This window comes from Paramormyrops kingsleyae, chromosome 1 (assembly GCF_048594095.1).
Source record: "Paramormyrops kingsleyae isolate MSU_618 chromosome 1, PKINGS_0.4, whole genome shotgun sequence".
Lineage (NCBI taxonomy): Eukaryota > Metazoa > Chordata > Actinopteri > Osteoglossiformes > Mormyridae > Paramormyrops > Paramormyrops kingsleyae.
This window is the reverse complement of record NC_132797.1, coordinates 24,291,792-24,316,024: the sequence shown is the minus strand read 5'-3', so window position 1 is coordinate 24,316,024 and position 24,233 is coordinate 24,291,792. Positions and strand designations below refer to the sequence as shown.

The window sequence follows — 24,233 nt, the reverse complement described above, 5'->3', positions numbered from 1 at the left end:
GTATCTTCTAATCAGTGTCTTTTTAACTGTAGAAACAAATTTTTCAGATATGTAATGTGTGTATACCAATATACTGCAATGCATAAACATAATTAGTTGCTGCTCTATCTCACGATCAAGACAAAACTTGTCTTTTTATTCCACAATGATGAGAGATAGCAATTATTAATAATGCTCTCAAGAGATGGAGAAAATGGCTTCTAGTCAATTCTGCAACTCAAACAGTAGGTGTCCCCTGTTAGCAACATTTTGCCAATTAAGACACAACTGCATCACTAAAAACTGTTCATAATGAGAATTTAATGAATGAAAATTTGATAGTTTTATGAAATATTGATTTCACACCAAAAAGGGAAAAGACTAAAGACTTCCAGGCAAATAGTTTAACATATTATTTCACAACCGGTCACATACAGAAATCAAATAACTTTCCAAACAGGTTTAAGAACATTTATTTTTTTTTAAATCAGGTTGCTTTCAATTCTGTTATTGGAAAATAATCCAATGCCTCAATGAGGACTACATTCTCCAGATCCAGCAATTCATTTTTGCCCTCTGTAGAAGACATCATATTTTTGCTCATCTCAATCATACTGTACATGCCATTTTATTACAGTATGTCCCGTTGTTCCTTAAAGAAGACAGTTGCACACACACACACACACACACACACACACACATATATATAAAATCAAAATTGAAAAACTGGATCTCAGGAAGATATACAAACACCTGAAACAGTGCCCCAGTGCTCAGTGTCCATTACAAGCATTGGACCTTGCACATCACTGGCATTTCTGCCATGTGCTTGTGTATCATGCGCTGTTGTGTGCTGCCCCCGTCACCCCCATAACTCAGAGCAGCTGCAACTGGACACGTCCAGCAGGAGACTCAGAATCGTAACCCACTGCTGGCTCTCCCACCCCCCCATACTTATACAGGCGAATCCTTCTGAATGCTAATCTTACATTAAACAATGCTTTATTTTCAATTAGCACAGCAAATAAATGGTGATAAATATCTGTGATATTTGTTAGGTATAAGACTCATGCTGCTTTTGAGTCGTTGTCAAATCAGTGAGTTGTTTTGAAAATACCCGTAAAGGTGTTTTTGCCAGCTTGATATGAAATAACACTTTACTATTTACACACAAAAATTGTAATGTTTTTTCTGCATATCCCATCATGCTCTCCTCAGTCAGATACACATAGACAGTTGAGAGTAAAGCCTGGTCTGAGTGCAGATTCAGTTCGTTTATGCAGCTCCCCTGGATCACTGAGGGGGGTTAAGGGCCTTGGCTCAATGGCCCAGTCGACATGTGAATATTCTGCCGAGGATAAGACTCGAACCTTCAACCTTTCAATCACAGACACAAAGGCCTAACCCGTTTGTTTTATGTCTATTTGCGTGGTGCTGACAGTCCCAGCCAAGCTGACAATTTCAGACAATATGAAACAAATTCAAGCTCAAATTGCTCCTGTTTCTAATGACTATTAATGACCAGCGCTAATAAAAGACATTTAAGAACTAACTTTAGATTTGTGCATGGAAGTATTTAACTGCACAAATACTCCAGTTTTTGCAACAATGAAGACCTAATAGAGGCCATCTTGAATCTGCATGCAAAAATGCCAATAAAATGCGTCCAGAACAGATTGACTCCAGAAACAACAGAATTTGCCAACCCCGGAAAACTGTGAATATGGTAGACAGCCAATAATCTACATAAATTGTGTGCATTCCTTTTGTTTGTATAAGTTCCTCTCTAAATATAGATTGTGTTATGGAAACAACTGATGTGTTTACAGCCCCAACATGGCGTTCCAGTGCAATACCCTTGTGTACAGACAGGGGGTGCAAAAGCAGCCATGTTTTGTCCTGTCACATTAAGAGCCCTAGCCGTTGTCATTTTCCATGTTACTGCCAAAGGGTAGCAGGCCTTAAGTGTTCTGATGAAGAATGAAATGGAAAATGAAGTTGACTGGATATGGTCATTGTCACACCGCTAAGCGGTCTGTGCATCTATCTTACTTAGATCTCTGTAAATGTGTGATGAAGAGTCCAACCCCAAGCAGATTTCAGAATGTCATTTACAGCTTCCTCACTGTTCCACATCCTCCTTTAAAAAGTGATCCTTCAACAACATAATGTTAGTTTCAATACTGAACAAGTCATAATGTCCAAATAGGAAATGCGTCTGACAAGCAATAAAAACTACACGCACGCATGGACGTACACGATACGCTACTTTAAACACCAGGCACGGCACTGAAAGGCAGGAAACGCCTGTTTATCTGATCCATCAGCAGAGGCTGCTCGGAGCATCTTCCAACTTCCTGTTCTTTCCTTGACCACAAGACTTCCATCTTGCCCGAAACGTCCATGTGACGTTCACAATTAACCACAGGCTTAAAACAAAACCAATGAAAATTAATAAAAGATTGGGTTTTTGTTTTACGTGTTGTCTCAAAAATTTGGGTGTGAAACTACAGCCCCTGAGACTGGTAATCATCATACTGGTTTACATCTAGACTAGCTTTTTTTCCACTGCTCGCCCATTAGTATACAAATATTTAGCCTGAATTCCTTTTGGAACCAAGACTTTTAAAGGTAGGTCTCCCACTGGTATTTGCACCTTGGTATTTGTAGTCAAAAAAGGACAAAGATGTTCATTCTTTAACATGGTTTTAGGTTGTCCAATACTAAATATATTCTTCAAATCGACATTTAACATTCCAAAATCATCATAGTATGTACCCAATGACCCTGATCAGGACAAGCAGGTGGAAGATGGAGGGATGGATGGATTGATGGATGGAAGGATGGGGGGGGGGGTGAGCTGTCTGAGTGAAACAAACCAGAGGAAGGAAGTGCATTAGGTCTTGAAATAGATGATATTCTGCAACCATGAAACAAGTAGCGAGTTCTTTATTTGTTCGTCTGATGTCATTTTTGAGACATTTAACAATGTACTAAAGCCTGGAAATACTGCAGGCTGCATTGGAAGCTGCAAGACATGTACAAGCTGGCCAATCACAAGCCAGAAAACAGCACATCTGAACACCTTTACCTACTGAAACCTTGCCTCTGTATACCATAGCACTAGCATTAGCAAAACCAACAGAAAATTAAGTAAAATGAAGTCACACCTGTGCTATTGTGACATCACTGACAGTGGCTGGCTCAGTAACAGACACGCCTGAGGTGATTCACTCCCTCTTTGTGGAGAAAGGCTTAAAATATGTGCCAGATATGTAGTTGTCAGCATGCTGAGTGTCACGAACGCACCCTGCTCCTTTATGAAACCAGGGCTAGAACGAATCCTGCGGTAACTCCCCAATTCATAAGACTGCCAAAATCGCGGACGTTCCACGGAATGAATCTGACACAGGGTATTCACCAAAAACCCAGGGTTACTTGGCGAAGAACGGGGTTCAAACACACTACAGAAGACAAGCAGCTGGAGGCATGAATGGCTAAGTCTGAATCTGAAAAATATTAATTAAATCTGCAAAATACGACTACATGCAGCTACATGTTGATAAAAAAGATATATAATAATTCGGATGAGATGATGATGATAAATTAGATAGATTGGCAGGTAGATTGACAGACAGATAAACTTTACTGATCAGAAAGTTAAATGGTATATTTACCCTTCAGCCACGCAAAGAGGTCACGCTGGACATCAATGTTGGTAATAAAGTATCAATGTTTGGGATAAAGCAGAAATGGACATAAAATGCTTTGTGAAGCGTATCAAAGGGGACAGGAGGGCGGGCTGGCAGAGGATGCAACTGACCGGTGCATGTTGCCGTTGGTGGTGAAGGTCTGTCCGCACACGGAGCACTTGTAGGGCCTCTCGCCGCTGTGCACCAGCATGTGCCGGTCCAGAGAGCTGGCCGAGCTCAGCGACTTTCCGCAGATGCTGCATGAGTGGTCCGAGGTCCCACTGTCCGAGTTGTGCTGGGGGGGGGGGTGAGATCACATTATGGCTTCATCAGGAGCTGAGTGAGGGATATCAACTCTGCAACCCGTGCAATATGGGACGCAACATAGAACCCTTACAGCCGGTTCTCAAGCCAGTCCTCGGGGACCCCAGACAGTTCACATCTTTTCTCTCTCCCAGCTCCCAGGGCAATAATGTGGACTGGATGAGGGGTCCTGAGGACTGGGTTTGAGAAACACTGGTGTACAGCGTTTCTCAGTCATCAAACCGAATGACTATACTCATCAGTAACACAGATACAAATAAAAATCTCCAGAACATTGACACAAAACATTAAGACATGGTTTCTTTACTTAATCCAATAATGAATTTCACGTCCTTAAGGAATTTGCAGAGGCTCAATTCAGCCAAACTGTAAGATATTGGGTAACAGGTTAGGTGTAGCATACCGCTAGTATTCCTAAGCCCCCCCCCCCCCACTCCGTATTAAATTCCAAAAATAAACTATATATTTCCAAGCCACACCATTTTAAAAATGATGCTTGCGTGTTTTGATCACATCTGGCAAAAAAAAAAAGGAAGCGGCTGAACGTATTAAATCGCCAAGTTATGCCCCTGAACTCCAGCAGCCTCCCCCAGGTCTGATTTTGGAATGACACATGCTGGTCTGTGACCATCAGAAGGCTGGGAATCCCAAACACAGACAGTGTCCTTTAACTGCTTGTTCTCTGTACGCGAAGGAGTGTCAGCATGCATCTACCAATCCTGAGTAAGGCCCCGACTCGGGCCCGTGTCAGTGTGAGAGGCCAGGCCTGGAGCGTCCGGGGGGGCATCTACCAATCCTGAGTAAGGCCCCGACTCGGGCCCGTGTCAGTGTGAGAGGCCAGGCCTGGAGCATCCGGGGGGGCATCTACCAATCCTGAGTAAGGCCCCGACTCGGGCCCGTGTCAGTGTGAGAGGCCAGGCCTGGAGCGTCCGGGGGGGCATCTACCAATCCTGAGTAAGGCCCCGACTCGGGCCCGTGTCAGTGTGAGAGGCCAGGCCTGGAGCGTCCGGGGGGGCATCTACCAATCCTGAGTAAGGCCCCGACTCGGGCCCGTGTCAGTGTGAGAGGCCAGGCCTGGAGCGTCCGGGGGGGCATCTACCAATCCTGAGTAAGGCCCCGACTCGGGCCCGTGTCAGTGTGAGAGGCCAGGCCTGGAGCGTCCGGGGGGGCATCTACCAATCCTGAGTAAGGCCCCGACTCGGGCCCGTGTCAGTGTGAGAGGCCAGGCCTGGAGCGTCCGGGGGGGCATCTACCAATCCTGAGTAAGGCCCCGACTCGGGCCCGTGTCAGTGTGAGAGGCCAGGCCTGGAGCATCCGGGGGGGCATCTACCAATCCTGAGTAAGGCCCCGACTCGGGCGCGTGTCAGTGTGAGAGGCCAGGCCTGGAGCGTCCGGGGGGGCATCTACCAATCCTGAGTAAGGCCCCGACTCGGGCCCGTGTCAGTGTGAGAGGCCAGGCCTGGAGCATCCGGGGGGGCATCTACCAATCCTGAGTAAGGCCCCGACTCGGGCCCGTGTCAGTGTGAGAGGCCAGGCCTGGAGCGTCCGGGGGGGCATCTACCAATCCTGAGTAAGGCCCCGACTCGGGCCCGTGTCAGTGTGAGAGGCCAGGCCTGGAGCGTCCGGGGGGGCATCTACCAATCCTGAGTAAGGCCCCGACTCGGGCCCGTGTCAGTGTGAGAGGCCAGGCCTGGAGCGTCCGGGGGGGCATCTACCAATCCTGAGTAAGGCCCCGACTCGGGCCCGTGTCAGTGTGAGAGGCCAGGCCTGGAGCATCCGGGGGGGCATCTACCAATCCTGAGTAAGGCCCCGACTCGGGCGCGTGTCAGTGTGAGAGGCCAGGCCTGGAGCGTCCGGGGGGGCATCTACCAATCCTGAGTAAGGCCCCGACTCGGGCCCGTGTCAGTGTGAGAGGCCAGGCCTGGAGCATCCGGGGGGGCATCTACCAATCCTGAGTAAGGCCCCGACTCGGGCCCGTGTCAGTGTGAGAGGCCAGGCCTGGAGCGTCCGGGGGGGGCATCTACCAATCCTGAGTAAGGCCCCGACTCGGGCCCGTGTCAGTGTGAGAGGCCAGGCCTGGAGCGTCCGGGGGGGCATCTACCAATCCTGAGTAAGGCCCCGACTCGGGCCCGTGTCAGTGTGAGAGGCCAGGCCTGGAGCGTCCGGGGGGGCATCTACCAATCCTGAGTAAGGCCCCGACTCGGGCCCGTGTCAGTGTGAGAGGCCAGGCCTGGAGCATCCGGGGGGGCATCTACCAATCCTGAGTAAGGCCCCGACTCGGGCGCGTGTCAGTGTGAGAGGCCAGGCCTGGAGCATCCGGGGGGGCATCTACCAATCCTGAGTAAGGCCCCGTCTCGGGCCCGTGTCAGTGTGAGAGGCCAGGCCTGGAGCATCCGGGGGGGCATCTACCAATCCTGAGTAAAGCCCCGTCTCGGGCCCGTGTCAGTGTGAGAGGCCAGGCCTGGAGCATCCGGGGGGGCATCTACCAATCCTGAGTAAGGCCCCGACTCGGGCGCGTGTCAGTGTGAGAGGCCAGGCCTGGAGCGTCCGGGGGGGGCATCTACCAATCCTGAGTAAAGCCCCGTCTCGGGCCCGTGTCAGTGTGAGAGGCCAGGCCTGGAGCATCCGGGGGGGCATCTACCAATCCTGAGTAAGGCCCCGACTCGGGCGCGTGTCAGTGTGAGAGGCCAGGCCTGGAGCGTCCCGGGTGGCATCTACCAATCCTGAGTAAGGCCCCGACTCGGGCGCGTGTCAGTGTGAGAGGCCAGGCCTGGAGCATCCGGGGGGGGCATCTACCTGCCGTATGTGCATAGTCAGCTGGTGCTGGGTCAGGCAGTTCTTCTCACAAAGGGGGCAGATGAAGTCCGACTGCTCATCTCTGGTGTCCTGCTGGGGACAAATGGGGGGGGGTTGGGTGAGACATCAGGACAATAGAAACTAAATGAAATTATGAAATAGGTAAAAATGAAAATGAAATTATGCTTTTTTTTTGGTGTGCTTCTTTTCACATATATCACAATGGCCTCCTTTGAGAAACACACACACACACACACACACACACACACACATATATATACATATATATATACACACGTATATATACACTCACCTAAAGGATTATTAGGAACACCTGTTCAATTTCTCATTAATGCAATTATCTAATCAACCAATCACATGGCAGTTGCTTCAATGCATTTAGGGGTGTGGTCCTGGTCAAGACAATCTCCTGAACTCCAAACTGAATGTCAGAATGGGAAAGAAAGGTGATTTAAGCCATTTTGAGCGTGGCATGGTTGTTGGTGCCAGACGGGCCGGTCTGAGTATTTCACAATCTGCTCAGTTACTGGGATTTTCACGCACAACCATTTCTAGGGTTTACAAAGAATGGTGTGCAAAGGGAAAAACATCCAGTATGCGGCAGTCCTGTGGGCGAAAATGCCTTGTTGATGCTAGAGGTCAGAGGAGAATGGGCCGACTGATTCAAGCTGATAGAAGAGCAACTTTGACTGAAATAACCACTCGTTACAACCGAGGTATGCAGCAAAGCATTTGTGAAGCCACAACACGCACAACCTTGAGGCGGATGGGCTACAACAGCAGAAGACCCCACCGGGTACCACTCATCTCCACTACAAATAGGAAAAAGAGGCTAAAATTTGCACGAGCTCACCAAAATTGGACAGTTGAAGACTGGAAAAATGTTGCCTGGTCTGATGAGTCTCGATTTCTGTTGAGACATTCAAATGGTAGAGTCAGAATTTGGCGTAAACAGAATGAGAACATGGATCCATCATGCCTTGTTACCACTGTGCAGGCTGGTGGTGGTGGTGTAATGGTGTGGGGGATGTTTTCTTGGCACACTTTAGGCCCCTTAGTGCCAATTGGGCATCGTTTAAATGCCACGGCGTACCTGAGCATTGTTTCTGACCATGTCCATCCCTTTATGACCACCATGTACCCATCCTCTGATGGCTACTTCCAGCAGGATAATGCACCATGTAACAAAGCTCGAATCATTTCAAATTGGTTTCTTGAACATGACAATGAGTTTACTGTACTAAAATGGCCCCCACAGTCACCAGATCTCAACCCAATAGAGCATCTTTGGGATGTGGTGGAACAGGAGCTTCGTGCCCTGGATGTGCATCCCACAAATCTCCATCATCTGCAAGATGCTATCCTATCAATATGGGCCAACATGTCTAAAGAATGCTTTCAGCACCTTGTTGAATCAATGCCACGTAGAATTAAGGCAGTTTTGAAGGCGAAAGGGGGTCAAACACCGTATTAGTATGGTGTTCCTAATAATCCTTTAGGTGAGTGTATACACACACACACACACACACACACACACACACACACACATATATATATATATACACATATTAAAATTAATCCAATCACTATACATTTAAAATTATCAGTTGTGACTCTGGGACAGTAATTAGTCATAACAAAATGGTGATTGTGATGACAAGTAAAAATTGAATAGAAAGTTTTTTTGGATTATCTTAATATTTCTTGGGGGGAGGGGGGGATAGAACTACTGTCTTGCACCTCCACTAGGTGGCGTTGGAGTTAGGGTTCTCCCACTGTTGTGATTATGTGCAGTTATAAGAAGTGGCAACTGTAAATTGTCCATAGTGTGCTCCAAGATGGAGAGGCATCCTGGCCAGGGTGTACTCCTGCCCTGTGCCCTGTGATGGACTGGCATCCTGGCCAGGGTGTACTCCTGCCCCGTGCCCTGCGATGGACTGGCATCCTGGCCAGGGTGTACTCCTGCCCCGTGCCCTGCGATGGACTGGCATCCTGGCCAGGGTGTACTCCTGCCCCGTGCCCTGCGATGGACTGGCATCCTGGCCAGGGTGTACTCCTGCCCCGTGCCCTGCGATGGACTGGCATCCTGGCCAGGGTGTACTGCTGCCCCGTGCCCTGCGATGGACTGGCATCCTGGCCAGGGTGTACTCCTGCCCTGTGCCCTGTGATGGACTGGCATCCTGGCCAGGGTGTACTGCTGCCCCGTGCCCTGCGATGGACTGGCATCCTGGCCAGGGTGTACTCCTGCCCTGTGCCCTGTGATGGACTGGCATCCTGGCCAGGGTGTACTGCTGCCCCGTGCCCTGCGATGGACTGGCATCCTGGCCAGGGTGTACTGCTGCCCCGTGCCCTGCGATGGACTGGCATCCTGGCCAGGGTGTACTGCTGCCCCGTGCCCTGCGATGGACTGGCATCCTGGCCAGGGTGTACTCCTGCCCCGTGCCCTGCGATGGACTGGCATCCTAGCCAGGGTGTACTCCTGCCCCGTGCCCTGCGATGGACTGGCATCCTGGCCAGGGTGTACTCCTGCCCCGTGCCCTGCGATGGACTGGCATCCTAGCCAGGGTGTACTGCTGCCCCGTGCCCTGCGATGGACTGGCATCCTGGCCAGGGTGTACTCCTGCCCCGTGCCCTGCGATGGACTGGCATCCTGGCCAGGGTGTACTGCTGCCCCGTGCCCTGCGATGGACTGGCATCCTGGCCAGGGTGTACTGCTGCCCCGTGCCCTGCGATGGACTGGCATCCTAGCCAGGCTAACCCCTGCCCTGTGCCTTGGGCTGTCTGGGATATACTCCAGGTGACCCTACCCAGGATAAGTGGTTAAAAAGATGGATGGAGAGAAGGATTTTTATATATATACCACATTCCTGAACTGGATAACTGGCACTGAATGTGGATGGATATTTATATATCAATATTTGCAGAATGAAGTGGTCAGACTGCATCATATCCTGTGCTGGAAAACAGTCCTCTGAAAACGTATGGATTCCATGTCAACACACAGCCACACTACAGACCAAAGCCTCCTTACCAGGGAGGGAGGGAGGGAGGGAGGGAGGGGTAAAAGGCAATGTGTATGTTCTTCACCCACCCCCCCAAAACAAAAGTTGACTGCAAAGCAGTTCAGAGACTAAACCGTGATCAGACTGGCATGGGCAGGAACTAAAGATCCTCAGACTCCCCCCTCAGGTGACGTGACCCCCCCCAAAGATGGAGTAGACAAACACAGTTTTGTGAATAGGACATGGCTCTCTGTGAAGGCGCTATATAATAGGGAACCCTTCCCTCTTACTGGTGATTGCCTTTTCAGAGCTGGAAAAGCCGGTTGGGTCTGTGGCTGGTCCCATTCATAACACCCCATTCAGCCACCCTCCCGCCCCCACACTCTGGTGGGCTGTGGAGTGTCCCGACTCGGGACGGATAACGTTTCACCTAGAGGAGTGCAGAAATGTGACCCCGGAGCCAAAGCTCCTCCTCTCATTCCTGTTGACACTGAGGCTGATCATTAACTCAAACACGAGACAGTCTCACACCTATGTGGAGCGCTGCCCACCCAGTCCCCCTCTGAACCAGCCTCTCGCTCACTCACACATCCCCACACAGATGCCAATATTGATATCGCTAAAGGTATTGGTCTGACACGACTGGCGAACCCTCAGCGGGCACAGCATCATGCTTCACACATGCAACACCCACATCACTCAAGATAAAGCCGCTTTTCACACTCAAGAACAATAACCCTAACCTGTCCCACAAAGTCTTACAGCCACACACACAGGAGAGTGCACTTTACTCTCAACTGTTTCACGCAGCTTATTCTACTTTAGTTGTCCCACTCCCTCACTCGCGATGAGTGATGATAACCAGCAGAAGAGCTTCTAAACATCTATTGGCACCCCATGCCAGGGACCCCCAAAATTACTACCTCTCTACACCTCTCTATAGATACTTTTGAAAAGTCACAGTGCCCCCCTGATGGGCTGAATGACCAGGACATGAACAGATGCTTCTGAGGCTAGAGGTAGAACACCACTTTATTTTAGCAGTAAATCCACTGAAGTACATGTTCCTCAAACAAACATGATCCAGAGTGACTATATGTTTTGTCTCTAAGATGCTTAACATACAAAAGTCCCAGCCCATACCCTGCGTGTTAATTCATCACGTACAGCGGGAATCACTGCAGACAAAAGGGGAATTGAGGGAGCCTGGGGACCCTTTGTTAGCATTGGTCTGGAAGCTCATGTCTGTGGCCTGGGAGAGCAGCAGGGCCCAGGGGAGAGGCAGGCTTACAGACCAAGCTGTAGATATGCGAGTGTCAGTGGGTGGAGATCAGGCTCTTCCACCTCTCTGACCTCATTTCCACAATCACGGAGCTGGGTTGGGGCTGGGGCTGGGCTGGTTCTCGCTTGGTGCCTTTTGAGAACCTGCTCGCGTTTCCACTGGTTTCAAAAAAGAAAGGAGACAGTGCTGGTGTTGGGCTGGTTCTCTCAGGGTGCCTTTTGGGAACCTGCCCACATTTCCACCGGTTTTAAAAAAAGAACAGAACGGAAACATTACGTAGGCGGAAGTGAGAGAAAAAGTACAGGTCCATAAGAATTCCATTTTGTTTGGATTTATTTTGGATTTTAAGTTTTTATAACCTGCTGAACTGAAAAAAGTCTCAGTTTTCAGAGACAGACTCATTGCACTCTGTCTCTATTGCCTGTATCCACTTTTGTCTCCTTAAAGGGTATATTTTTCCTCAGACTGTGCATGTAAGTGAGTTTCTTCTCGCTTGCTGTTTATCCGCTGTCCTTTTAAAGGATCGCTCAATAAAAGTCTGCTAAAAAATTGAGAATTGCTGTTCACCTCATGATCTCTTTAGCACTTGAGCGCCACAATATTTTATTTATTCAACCTGTGACACGTTTATAATTTATTATTACATCTGGCCAGCAGATCAATCTTTCATTTTCCACAGTATAAAAAAACAGTGTAAGGTTATTCCACTAATAAGCACTTACCACCGCCTGCACCCGGGATTTTACATCAGGGATATTGGTTATGGATTGAATTTTTTAGGTTTGCAAAACATTTGGACTCAATAGCCCGACACTTGCTGACGTTATGGTTCCAAATTCTGAGACCAGCTTTTCTGCGGTGCCATGCTCGAGCTGTTTTTTTCTGGCCTAGGGCTAGGTTTTTGCAGTGGAAATGTGTGGAACCAGTTCCAGATTGGGAAGCTCGGTACCGGCTCCAGCACCACATTGGAGGAAACGGAGTATCTCAGAACCAGGCCAGTGCTCCCAATCACATTCAGGGCACTGAGGCAATGACCTCACCATGATAGAACGCCATCGCCCTCATATACTGGCCTAATACGAACTCTGTTCTTGAGCTACTAACTCACGGAAGTCCACTCCATATCGGATCTTCCAGTATGGTAAATGGAAAATATTAATTGAATGACATCCATTAACAGAAACACCCTATTCACAATTTAACTTTGTCAGCTTCGTTTATAACTCATTCATTCACTAATTAACTCAGTATTTGTACTATCAACATCATCATTTTTTCTCAGCTTTCAGCTAGACACTCTCCAGGGCTGGGTATACCCCAATAATTTCTTTCGCTGACGAATTTTTGACTATTAAATTTCACTATTTAAAAAACTTTGCTTATAATTCATGCAAAAAATTAAATATAAAGGTTATTGACTTCTGCATTTCTATACCTTTTCAAAGACATTTTATTACTTAATGAATAAAGGAAATAAAAAACAATATTTGCCTCTCATTCATGACCACTCTAGCCACTCAAAGCCGAGAATTAATTTCCGGAAGCACAGCGAATGCACAGCGTTTAAATAAACTCTGACCACAAATTTATGTTGCTGGACCAATCCAGAGTGCCATGGCCAGCGTTGACCCCTCAGTTTCACAACAGTACAATGTAGGAGGATATTTATTTTATGCACATTTTCATTGTTATGACAAGAAAATTTTATAATAATAAAAAACTGTGGGAGAAGAATGCATTTGTGCTGTTACAACAAAAAATTACTGGCACATTTAACTCTTTATACCGCTAATGTGTACTTGCAAACCAGTTATGTCAATCCCTGATTATAACACATAGCCAACTAGCAAGCAACATTATTTATCAGCTGAATGAAAATACCACAGTATACCCAAACTACTCTATTATCCAGTCACGCCCATTCTCACTCAACTGAAGACACTGGATATTTTTTCACGCCAGTGTGACCGCAACATTAGTGATCAGTGATAATCTGGAAAAAAGGTCCGCATTGACGCATATATTTTAAATGAATAATCAATAGTTGGACAAGACAGCATATCTTCAGGCTAGTGGAATACCAGTAAGCAGCTTCATGCTGTTTTAGTCACATGAACAAACTTAACCACAGATTACACCAGGAATTTACTTTCTGGTAACTCGGTGCCTTTGTATGACTTAAACTGAACCAGGTGGTGAGTGGATTAAGTAGATATGTTCATGAAACTGAAGTCATTAAGGTAAAGTCGGGTCTTTGTGTTCAGTAATGAAATTACCTGACTCCTCCTCCCACTAGACTTTGCTCCGGACGTCCTGGCCTGTGTCTTAGAGGTGGGGGGGGCGGCACTGGAGGCGGCAGCACAGTCCCCAGTGCCACCGAGCGGTCCCACTGTCAGTACGTCGGACATCACGGGATCTACGGCGGAGAGCTCGGCTCTGTCCGATCTCTCTGCATCCCCCCCTACGTCCGTACTGGCCTCCTTCACCTCGCCGTTTTTTCCTGACAAATCCAAACAATTTCATTAATAAAAATCTGGGGAAAAGGATGTCATGGATTCAGTTACAAGCTGGTCCTCGGTAGCTCAGATATTTCAGTTGTAACATGCTGTGCTACAGGCAGTTCTCGACTGATGTATGCAACCCTTACGCAAGTCAAATTTTGTGCAGGTCAGATTTCCCCCCCCATTCCATTTAAGACACCTTACAGCCAAAAAAAAAATCACAAGCCAAAAATATACCAGCAATATGTACCAGAACACATATTAAAACAAATGAAGAGTGAAAAGGAGTACATTTACTTACAGATGTATGTCAGTTTTTGCATTAGCACTTCCAGAAACACTATGTGCAATTTCAAGGCCAAGTCCAGATTTACTTAATTTTATACAAGTCAAGAGCTGCCTGTATTACACAAACCTGTACATCAACACTGAAATGTGCTTTACATGTGAAACAAGTCTGTTATTGCAGGATGAGTAAATCACAATTACAGAAACATTACTCGGAATCACTTGCATCAGCAAATTTACACATTTTGAGCACTGGCGGACAGATGTGAGGTCAGAGGTCATGTGGGTCCCAGGATGGGCACGATCAGCTGCTTCACTAATGAGGCCCTGGGGAGACTGTCCTCCAACCCCAACCACAACTCCACAGCAGAGGAGCTTCCCACCCACACGCCACGCACACGAACACGCACACACACACAAAGGCCACCACTGTCACGGTACGGTCTTGGGACTCCTTGTGGGATGTGGTGAAGGGAATTTTACACAGCAGGATACTGGCTGGGGGTGGAGAGGGGACAATGGCATCTCTGTTTTGGGACAGCTGAGGAATGAGCCATCAAGTGGACCAGTCGGACTACTCTGGAAGCTCCAGGAGACTCAAGAACTCGCATAGGAGTATATGATAAACCAGGATATCAACCAAACCCTGCCTATTAAGAATCCGGTAGGCCAATCAGATCCTTGGGAACCACAGTTGGTCCATGTTTTTAGTACTTGCCAGACAGCCCACATCGTTGCGCCCCGAGAGCTGGGAGGGAGCAAAAACCTGGACTGTCTGTGGGCCCTGAGGATCAGACTGGGAAACACTGCTTTAGGCTAAATATTTCAATATTGCTATTGGTGGAGGTCACACGTATATGAATAGAGTCTTTGGTTTTAATTCAGAGCAAGGGACAGCAATTGTCTGAAACACTAGCATCTGATAAGCTGTGTACCACAATAATCGATTCCACATCTACAAGATACCAGCAGGGTTTTGCCGATGCGGTGCGTTTCCACAGCGCCCCCTACCTGCATGGCCGCTCTCAGCTGATGCGGAGGCAGAGCCGTCCTTGTCCTCCGACAGTCCCGCGTCTGCGATTCCCGTTTCCAGTCTCTTGTCTTCGGCGGCGTTCTCCATTTCTGCTGGACGGAAAGTACAGTCGCAGAGGCGGCACGTCAAAACAAGCCGATCGAAGAAATTCCATAAATGCAGCGAAGCAGCTTCCTGACAAACACTGACTGCTAGTTTTCTTTTGTACAGACAGGAAGGAACATTTTGTGATATGGTCAGACATACATGATTTTTTTCCGGGAAACCAAACCAGAACAGATAGCAGTCCATATCCATATGGTGTCATTTAGGTACCAACATGCAGTTTTGAATAGATTTTTACAATCCTATGCCTAAATGTAATACACTAAACAAGTATCAATAAGAACAAAAATGCGATCAAAAAGACACGTACAGCTTCCCCAACCATCATATCAAGCAGTATGAAGAATTCCTCAAACATCATCTGAGATCCCAGTCTAATTCTAACAGCTCAGAAGTCAGATGGTTATATTACATTTTAAAAAATTAATTAGTATCTGTCACAATTTCCACTTTTGTGCACCCCTATAGGACTTCCCTGCACGTGCTTCACAGCGGAGACATTTTACTAAAGCTGGAGTTCAGCGTCTGTGAGAAACACTCACAAAGCGAGCAAAGCTCTCGTTAGGGACCAGCACATGTACGGATGCAAATTCCCAAACAGGCGTGCAAGTGCCCTTGGTAGGTAGAAGCAAAAGGGGCAGAAAAGCTTTCTCCATGGTGCGCGGGGAACGCGTCATGCTGGGAGTGCTCAGGATGTAGCTCCAACACTGCGTCTCCAGAAGCTGAGCATTGCTCAGCCAACTCTAGCTCACAGGCTGCTGACAAAAACTTGGCCCCGTGGTGTTTTATGGCACCAGCACCTGTCTCGCAGGACAGAGGGAGGGCAGCCTAGTCTGTTGCTGCACGTCAGTCATCATGTGACACCCCCCCCCCCCAGGCATGAACACCACACCCTCACCACAGGCCCGGGCCCTCAAAACGTCCTTACATAACTTCGAGGGGAAAACAGACGGCCACTATACTGACAAACTGCCCCCCTCCAACAAGCTGTTACCATGGCACTGCTGTTGCCACTACCATCACAACCAAGCTCCAATAAGGATTCATGCTCATGGCCAAGCCCTGATAACAGATATATGGGGTAGCTACGTTCCAAAGGCCACATTAGACCTGAGTGTGGCTTGGGAAGCATCTCGACCTACAGAAAGCCAAGGCATGACCAAGGCAGCAGTGAAGTGCTGAACCACAGCTTTATCATAATACGCCTCGACTCCCAAAACTCAGATAGCAATTTAGTGTTTTTACACTTAATAACAGGTCTCATTACTACGATGCTGCACCACCAATGCCAAGACTTATATTTTTGCCATTGTGAGTCATGTTGGCTGTAAATATGACCTCAGATACAAGTTAACCCCCCATACTACACCCATTCTTCCCAGTTAAACATCTCCACTCCCCATAGCCCCAAGTCCTCCTCATGAGTGAGTGTGGCAGATGATTCGACCAGGAAGGGGCTAGGCTGGGATGACCACATAGAGCTAGGACGAAGCAGGATGTGGAGCTGAGAGCTCTCTGGGAGAAACAAAGCCACCTCGAGCGACCATTGAAGATGGTGCCGTCTTGCACTGATCTCACTAGAGCAGCTACATTAGCCTGGCAATCCCTAGCTCTCTCCCATTCATAACAGTTCCTGCTATGTGGCTGGCCCCTCTCCTGGCACTTGAAAGAGCTCCCCTGCTGTGCTCTGACCCATCTAATGAAGAGGTACACTCTCAAACGAGGTCTCCCGTCCACTTCTCACATGGGTCAGTTGGGAACCATAATGATGCTTAGTTCCTTTTCGGCAAGGCAAGAAAAAAAGAGAAACATTCAAAGCTTCTCAAGCCAATCGTAGTTTCCACAGGAAGTCCTCAGCAATGCAGTCCACTTCCTTTTTGGTATGGGGGGGGGGGGGGTGGGTGTGACCACGGCCATCCCTCAGACATGCACCAGTAAGCTGCTTCTTGCAAAAACTGCAGCCAATTTGAAAGTGCCCATCACAGAGGAACCAAAAGTACACTGCACCGAAGCTATGAGGGGAATGCGGGGGAGCTTTTGGGGCAGGGGGGTTATGGAAGTCTCTCCAAGGCTGGCGACAAAATGGACTTGCGCAAAATCATACAGCAAGCCTACGGCGAGAGCAAAGTTCCTGAAGGGAAAGACAGGAAAAGACCCTCAGCATTGCTATTCCAAAGGCTCTGCTCCTACAGGGACACACTGTCAGAGCTGCGGGGACAGTCCCGCAACAAGAGGGTCGTGCAGAGTGCCAGCAAAACTAAACAAATACAATAGAAATCCATCTACCCATCCATTTCCTGTAGCCGCTTGTACTATTCAATGTTGCGGGGGGTCCGGAGCCAATCAGACTACGCGATACAGTACAATTGACATCCTACTCAATGTGACACTTCCAGTACTCTTGGTGGATATGGGGAGACCTAAGAGGACACTGATTGATAACCACGGTGGGTAACACTAGCCAAAAATAGTCCTTCCCGCGGAACCGCCGGAGTAAATTTAAGAGGAGGAAAAACCTCAAATGCTGCAGCAGGGAGAAGAAGATGCATCAAGGATTTGAAGATTAACAGCAGATTTGGTCTCCTTCATTAGCCCCGCATCGCCACCCTAACTGGCCAATCAGATGCTGGGACAGTGTTTCTCCTCCCCGTCTGTCCAGCAGGCGGAAGGCCCCGCTACACTGAGGAGGAAGACTGAACAAAAGGGTGGGGTGGGGGGCCACAAGGCTGCTTAACACTACACTGTTTGGGGAGGGGGGGGGGGGGGGTTTCCTGGTCGCACCGGGATCTAAGGCATGCAGAGGGAAAAACGAGGTCGTGTCTGCTCTTGCAAGTCACAGACCGACCTCTCTGCACCCCCCTCCCAGCTGTAAAAATCCTCAGCGAATGAGGGAGTGAGATCAGCAGAAACCACAGGGGACTGTAGAGACCCCCCCCCCCCGTCTCTCTTGGTCGTTCCAGATTAACAAACAGGAATCACATGTGTTCCTCCATCAGGCGGCCACAGCCTCTTAATTATCAGACCCCCCCAAAACCTCCCCAGCTCCAGCTCCACCTCCTCCGACTTAGTCCGCCAACCCTCTTCCTTTACCTAGTTCTCCTTCCCACACCCGTCACCACTCCCGTCATTTAGCTACTACAAAGAGGAACTCCTAAGGCAGCTTAGTAAGCCTCTCCGAATGTCCGGCATCTGAAATTTGCAATCCTTGCCTGTATTGACCTAAGTGCCACAAACTGCATGGAGGAGGCTGTAGGGCTTCCTGGTCCCAACTGCGGTCTGCTCAGTCTGCTGGGAGAGGGAGACAGAGCGCGAGTATGAGAGTGGCTTTGCCCTTTTCTTTAAAGCCACACCCACCCCCCCCCCCACCCCCTTGAGGGGAAAGTAAAAGCAACATACAAGCCTTGGTGAAGGGGGGCGGTCTTGCTCAAAACTGGCTTGAGACACAGCGGTGCTCTCCACCAGAGGTACATTTACTCAGTCTGTTGGGGTTTTTAATTATTATTATTTCTTCAGTAAATGGAGGGACTCCAGAGACCGAGAATGGGGCAGCTGAACAACGGGGCTGTTCTCCGGCGCTGCCCTGACGAGCGATCCCACCCCTCCACGGTGAGAGCTCGGAAGCAGCCTTCGCTTTTCGGTTTCAGTGAAAACATGCTAAAATCTTGCTTGGCTTGAAAGATGACACCTTTCGTCTCCTTTACAGAACCCGCTTTTGTAATTGAAATCGTTGTGGGAAATGTTTTCTCCCCAATTAAGTAATGGATGCATATTTAGCTAGTTGTTCAACAACTCTCATGTTGACTTTGGAAAAGAAAAAGGTTAAGATTAAAAATAAGGTATGTGGTTGGGTATTTTGTGTTTAAACATTTAACTACCCTCATTGACAACGTTTGTTTTCTGGGCTGTTATTATAATAAACTAAACTGATATCAAATTTAAGTTACACAAAGCCATATGAAACAAACTTGTCCAGAAATATCACATTTAAATAGATTTTTCCATGAACATAAAGGATGTTTCTTGCTATTTTTGCCAATCTATGCCTTGTCATTATCTCTTTCAAAAACTGCACTGAAAATAAAGTCAAGATTTCAATGGTTTGGTGAAAGATATTGCCTCATTTTTCCCAAAGAAGGCTATAAAAATCCCATTAAACAATGTATCAATATAAAGCTTCAAAAGCAAAGTCTAAATGAAGCGGAGGTCCCCACTCATCAAGTCAGGGGATACCCTAATAGCCAGATCTCAAGACCAGCGAAAGATAATTTGAAATTTGTGTCTTTATTTGGTTATGAGAAAAAAAAAACTGGGCAATTTTAAATTTGATCTGACTGAACACTAACCGGAACCTCCGTCTGACCCTGGGCATCCTGAACTGACCCCGCTGTGTTGGTTTGTATTTATACCTACGGATCCTCTCATCACTCAGGTCAAAGTTCACCCAGGTGCCACCAGCATGGGCGGAGCCTGCCAGCTACCCACATGCCTTCAGTTGAGCGGTGCCCGACTGGGAAGACATAGTGGAGTTGGGGGGCTACTTTAAAAGCTACACTGTCTCTGAGTATGGCCAGGAAAAAGCTTGGGGAGGGGTGCCGGCAACCACATGGAGGCTATTTATTGACTCCACCCCCCCCCACCCTTCCCACAGCCCTGACTGGATATGCAGCATCAGAGAGCATGGAAGATTGCGGAGAACAGCAGTATACTTTAACATCGCCGTCAGTGCCTGAAGGTCGTCAGGTCAAGACTGCACAGTGCAGACTGAAAAGGGAAACTGAAAAAAATAATAATTATTAATAATAATAATTTTTCTATTCTATGCCAGCTGCATATTCTAAATTTACCAGTTATAAATAGCTTAAAGCAAGTTAAATTTGTCATTTCTGCCAGTTTTGTGGTTCTTTGCTGGAAAAAAATTAAGCAAACAGACCTATATTTGCACACTCCGGCACGTACCTGCGGACGAATGCGTTCAGTAAGTCGAGCCGCAAGCACACGCCGTGAGAGTACACACCACCAGTGTGCTAGCACACTCCCCAGACACAGCATACAGTGCTGCGTAAGAAGGGGTCGGAACCCACCACCACCGCATCACGTCTCTGAGGATGCGGCTTGTTCCCTCTGGCTGGATTCTCAGAGATCGCACGATAAAATAGACGATAAAATTCAACATAATTCGGGCTGATGGGCGAGGAGCTGCCTTTACCGCAATCCCGGAGGGAAAAAGGAACTTGTAAAATAAGAGGGGTCCCCGGCTTTCCGTGTGTGTGTGTGTGTGTGTGTGTGTGTGTGTACGTGTGTGTGTGTATTTGCAGTTAATGCCTGTCAATCACAGGAGGGATAGTGGCCCAGAACACTGACTGAGTGGCACACAGCTGCCTGAAACAGCTGTTCTGTGTCTTATCCCCCCCCCCCCCTTACACACTCGGACAGAGAAAGTCAGAGAGGTTCAGAGATAGACAGGGAGGGAGAAAGGGAAAAAAAAATCACACACCTAACCATCCCATACTGGGAGTGTTTCTACTTTAACTCTCCTGCCCAAACTTGTAGCCCACACCCCAAAAGACACACACACACACACACACACACACACACACACACACACACACACACACACACACACAGCCCCTCCCCCCTCTGAAAATCTCCAGGAGGAGGAGTATTCCATTCCCATGGAAGGGGGGGGCAGGGAAATCACCAGAGCCACGCCAGGATAGAGGTGGCCCCAACCCCCCACCCTGTCACATCCATCTCCACGGGAAACGCACTGGGCCGGCCGGTGCTGCCAGCAGCCCGCTTTCCACAGCCTCGTTGTGTAACACCCAGGCGTTGTGCAACAGGCCGCCACCTACAGCTCGTTTGGGAGGCTCTGACAGGGCCACGCTCTGCTCCTCTGGGTATACATGTCCCTTTTCTCTTCCTCTTTTCAAGCAAACCTCCGGTGATCTGGTTACAGTTAGGGCAGCTCGAAACTTCACGCGAATATATGGGTGCACACGTACATAAGTGTGTGTGTGTGTGTGTGTGTGTGTGTGTGTGTGTGTGTGTGTGTATATATATATATATATATATATATATATATATATATATATATATATATATATATATATAATTAGATTATACACACACACACACACACACACACACACACACGTATGTATATACTGACATACACACACACGTATACATAAGTGTGCGTGCGCGCATGCATGCACATGAATCACTTAAAGGAGAAAAACAGCTAAAATACCATGTAGCCAGCAGATTTTAAACACATAACCCGTCTATCCTGCTCGGGGTCACGGGGCACCTCGACTTCCTCTGTGACATATGAGAGACGGGAGCTCAACCGATGGAAGATTCACTTCTCAAATAAAACATCTAGCGCTGCTGAAGGCGCTCCCTCCAGAAAGAGGAGTAACGGTGACGAAGGCTTACAAAGGACCTCCTCTGGAAAAAGGGCACCGTCTTTCTCTCAGCGAAAGGGACACACTCTCACAAGCGTCTATGCTCATGGCGGCCCAGTCTAAGTCACAGTAAACCGCTAACCAGCTTAAAAGGCAACACACTGGGGGAGATTAAGAAAGCGGCGAGGAGCAGATGGAATGAAATCCCGAGCGCATGCAGCACATCATGGAGGTAGGCAGAATCCAGGTAAGGGGAGACGTAATGGAATAGGAGGGTGCGGTTTGGGATTATTACATGGGTGGGTCTTTAAGGGGGGGTGGGGGAGGACTCTGGGACAGAGCAATATCCACTGGACCGTTAGGGGTGGGGGCAGGTGAGGTGGTATAGGACCTTCGGCTGGCTGTGCAGAGAGATGCCTTTAACTCAGGGGTGGGACCACTGGCCCCAGCTGAAAGCTGACTGCCCCCCCCCCCCCCCAGAACACCTACTCCCCTGTCATTCCCCGATTCAAAGCATATCACTGGCTAATAAGGTTGGGACCCTCTGTATGAATTATGTCCCCCCTTAAAATTTTTTTTAAAAATTCTAGAATCACACCTGCTTTGACTGAAGGTATGCAATGAACAAGGGAACGAAAAAAGAAGAGGAGGTAACAAGCAGAAGGACCTGCTCCGCTGCATCAGTGACACTATGACATCAGCAGAAATGGAAAATTAGCCACTTTTCTACTTGAAATTAACCCCCTTCCTTAAGCTCCAGAAACATACAGGTGGGGTACAGGTGTCAAGAGATGGGAAAAGGACAATAAAATAAGACCATCTTTCTATTTTGCGGGAACAATAAGTTCAAAGCGCTGTTACGGTTTCCTTCTCGGCATCAAGGAAGAGAGAGAGAGGGTTCAGGATGCCTGGACCACGACAGCAAGCTTTCTTGTATGAAAAAACAGGAAGAGAGAGTCAAGGAAAGGAAAGGAACCGGGATGGAGAGAGAGGGACAATGACATCAGACGATGGGGCAAACGAGGCCACTCCAGAGCTGATCTGAAAATGAACATTCGCACTGAAATCAAGGCTGGGATTGGTACGAAAAAATATCCCAGGAGGCTCAAAATGCAAGACAAAAAAAAGTTAAGGGAAGGGAAGGAGAGAGATAGAGAGAGAGAGAGAGAGAGAGACAGAGAGGGGGGGGGGGGAACACAGGAGAAAAAAAAGTATACAGAGATATCTGACCAGTCCATTAAATAAGGCAAATGTGTTCAAGTTTTAGCCGATCGATTTAGATAAAATAAACAGTAGGTCTTTTATGCTATGAACACGGCAAAACACTAAATACGGGAGAGACAGAGTGAGAAAGCGAGAGAGAGAGAGAGCATAGGGGCAGACAGGACATAGATTATCAGATTAGGAGCTTGTAAAACTGCCCAATTAAGTAGCAGGAAGGTGTAGTAGTTATAACCAGCTGGGATGAGGAGATATTTTAGATCCAGACGCTGTTATCCACAGCGGTCTTCCTCTCGAGCATATCTCCGGGGTTAGAAGATAGCAAGCCCCTCCCCCCCAGAGCCACCGGCCAATGAAAATGACTCAAACCATCTCAGCACCAAAACTTTTTTTTTTTTCTTGTTAATGGAAACTAAATGTCGAACCTTGTGAGGATTAACCACTCCCTTTACAGCCAATGTGCACATGGCAAACAGGGTTCCTTAGGCAAACACGCCACGCTCGTAACACAGAGGCGAGGACGAATGCCGAGAGAGAGCAGGAGGGCGCCGTACTCGTCCGCTTTATGTTCTAGCTGTTGGCTGTTTCATATGAAGGTCAAAGTGCGCCCCCCGCAGCGGGGGAGGTCTTCAGAGTTACTGTACATTAATAGAGTGCTACTCCCATTACAGTAGCAGTGATGGTCCATCCCCACCCCTTTGCCCCCCCCCCCCCCGCGTTTGTGCCTGCCTCGTGTCGCTCCTGGGCCCGTTGACAGGCACAGACAAGTGCGAAAGCGCGGCTTTGTGAGCAGTTGGCACCGAACGATATCACCAACACCACCACCTCCCCCCCCCCCCCCCAACTCACTTTCTACAGCACATCCCCACCCTCTGGCCATATCAGTTTAAACAGGAAAAAAAGAGGGGGGGTGAGATAAAAATTGGGGGGGGGGGTGGTGGCTGGGGGATGGAGTGATGGAGCAATGAACCAGGCCAACAGGGTGGGGGTTGGTGTTCACTGAGAGGCGGGAAAATCTAGAAGGACCTGCTAGGCAAGCCGGCGCCGTCAGAGCTTTCCGGAAGGCTACCTGCCATATAGTTAACCTCCACGTTACTGATCTCTAGCACGTAGCCTAGGAGCAGAGGCCTTTATACACCTCCCACACCCGCACCCCAAAGTGACCATCATGACATCTCCATCACCAGCCGAAACAGAATCAACATTCAGCTGCAGATGTGGAGGACAAACAGTGGCTCATGCCGCTGATATGTGCCGCCCCTCCCCTCCCCTCCCCCCCCCTCCCCCAAAACCACCAAATGCAAACACCGGCAGCAGAAATGGATCCTAACAGTGGGGTTAACCCAGGCTCCAACCACACCACAGTATTTTTGATCTCCTAAAACGTTTGTTACATTCTAAGGCGCAACAGAGCTAACAAACCCAACAACCAATCAGAGCACAGGATGCTGTTTACGTCATACATCAGCTCCCGAGTGGGAAACAGGAGAAGGTTTGTAGGCCACTAACAGACAACCGCTATTTTTCATTTTTATGTGTTATGGATTCGTAGTCATTCCTTTGGATAAACTTCATGTTTACG

The 24,233-nt window shown here is 48.3% G+C and overlaps 1 protein-coding gene across 5 annotated transcripts in view; it reads right to left on the bottom strand.

Moving 5' to 3' along the window:
* Positions 1 to 24,233, bottom strand: part of rreb1a (ras responsive element binding protein 1a) — a 62,793-nt gene that overhangs the window by 17,309 nt on the left and 21,251 nt on the right. For 2 of the 5 annotated variants that reach the window (XM_023800218.2, XM_072712021.1), the window contains exons 2-5: positions 14,897 to 15,010; positions 13,373 to 13,596; positions 6,792 to 6,884; positions 3,803 to 3,966 (exon numbers count right to left, since the gene is read on the bottom strand). In XM_023800218.2, the coding sequence (XP_023655986.2) occupies positions 3,803 to 3,966; positions 6,792 to 6,884; positions 13,373 to 13,596; positions 14,897 to 15,010 (595 nt within the window). The remainder of the gene's footprint in view (positions 1 to 3,802; positions 3,967 to 6,791; positions 6,885 to 13,372; positions 13,597 to 14,896; positions 15,011 to 24,233) is intronic. The other 3 variants (XM_023800220.2, XM_023800221.2, XM_023800219.2) reach the window with 2 other exon arrangements.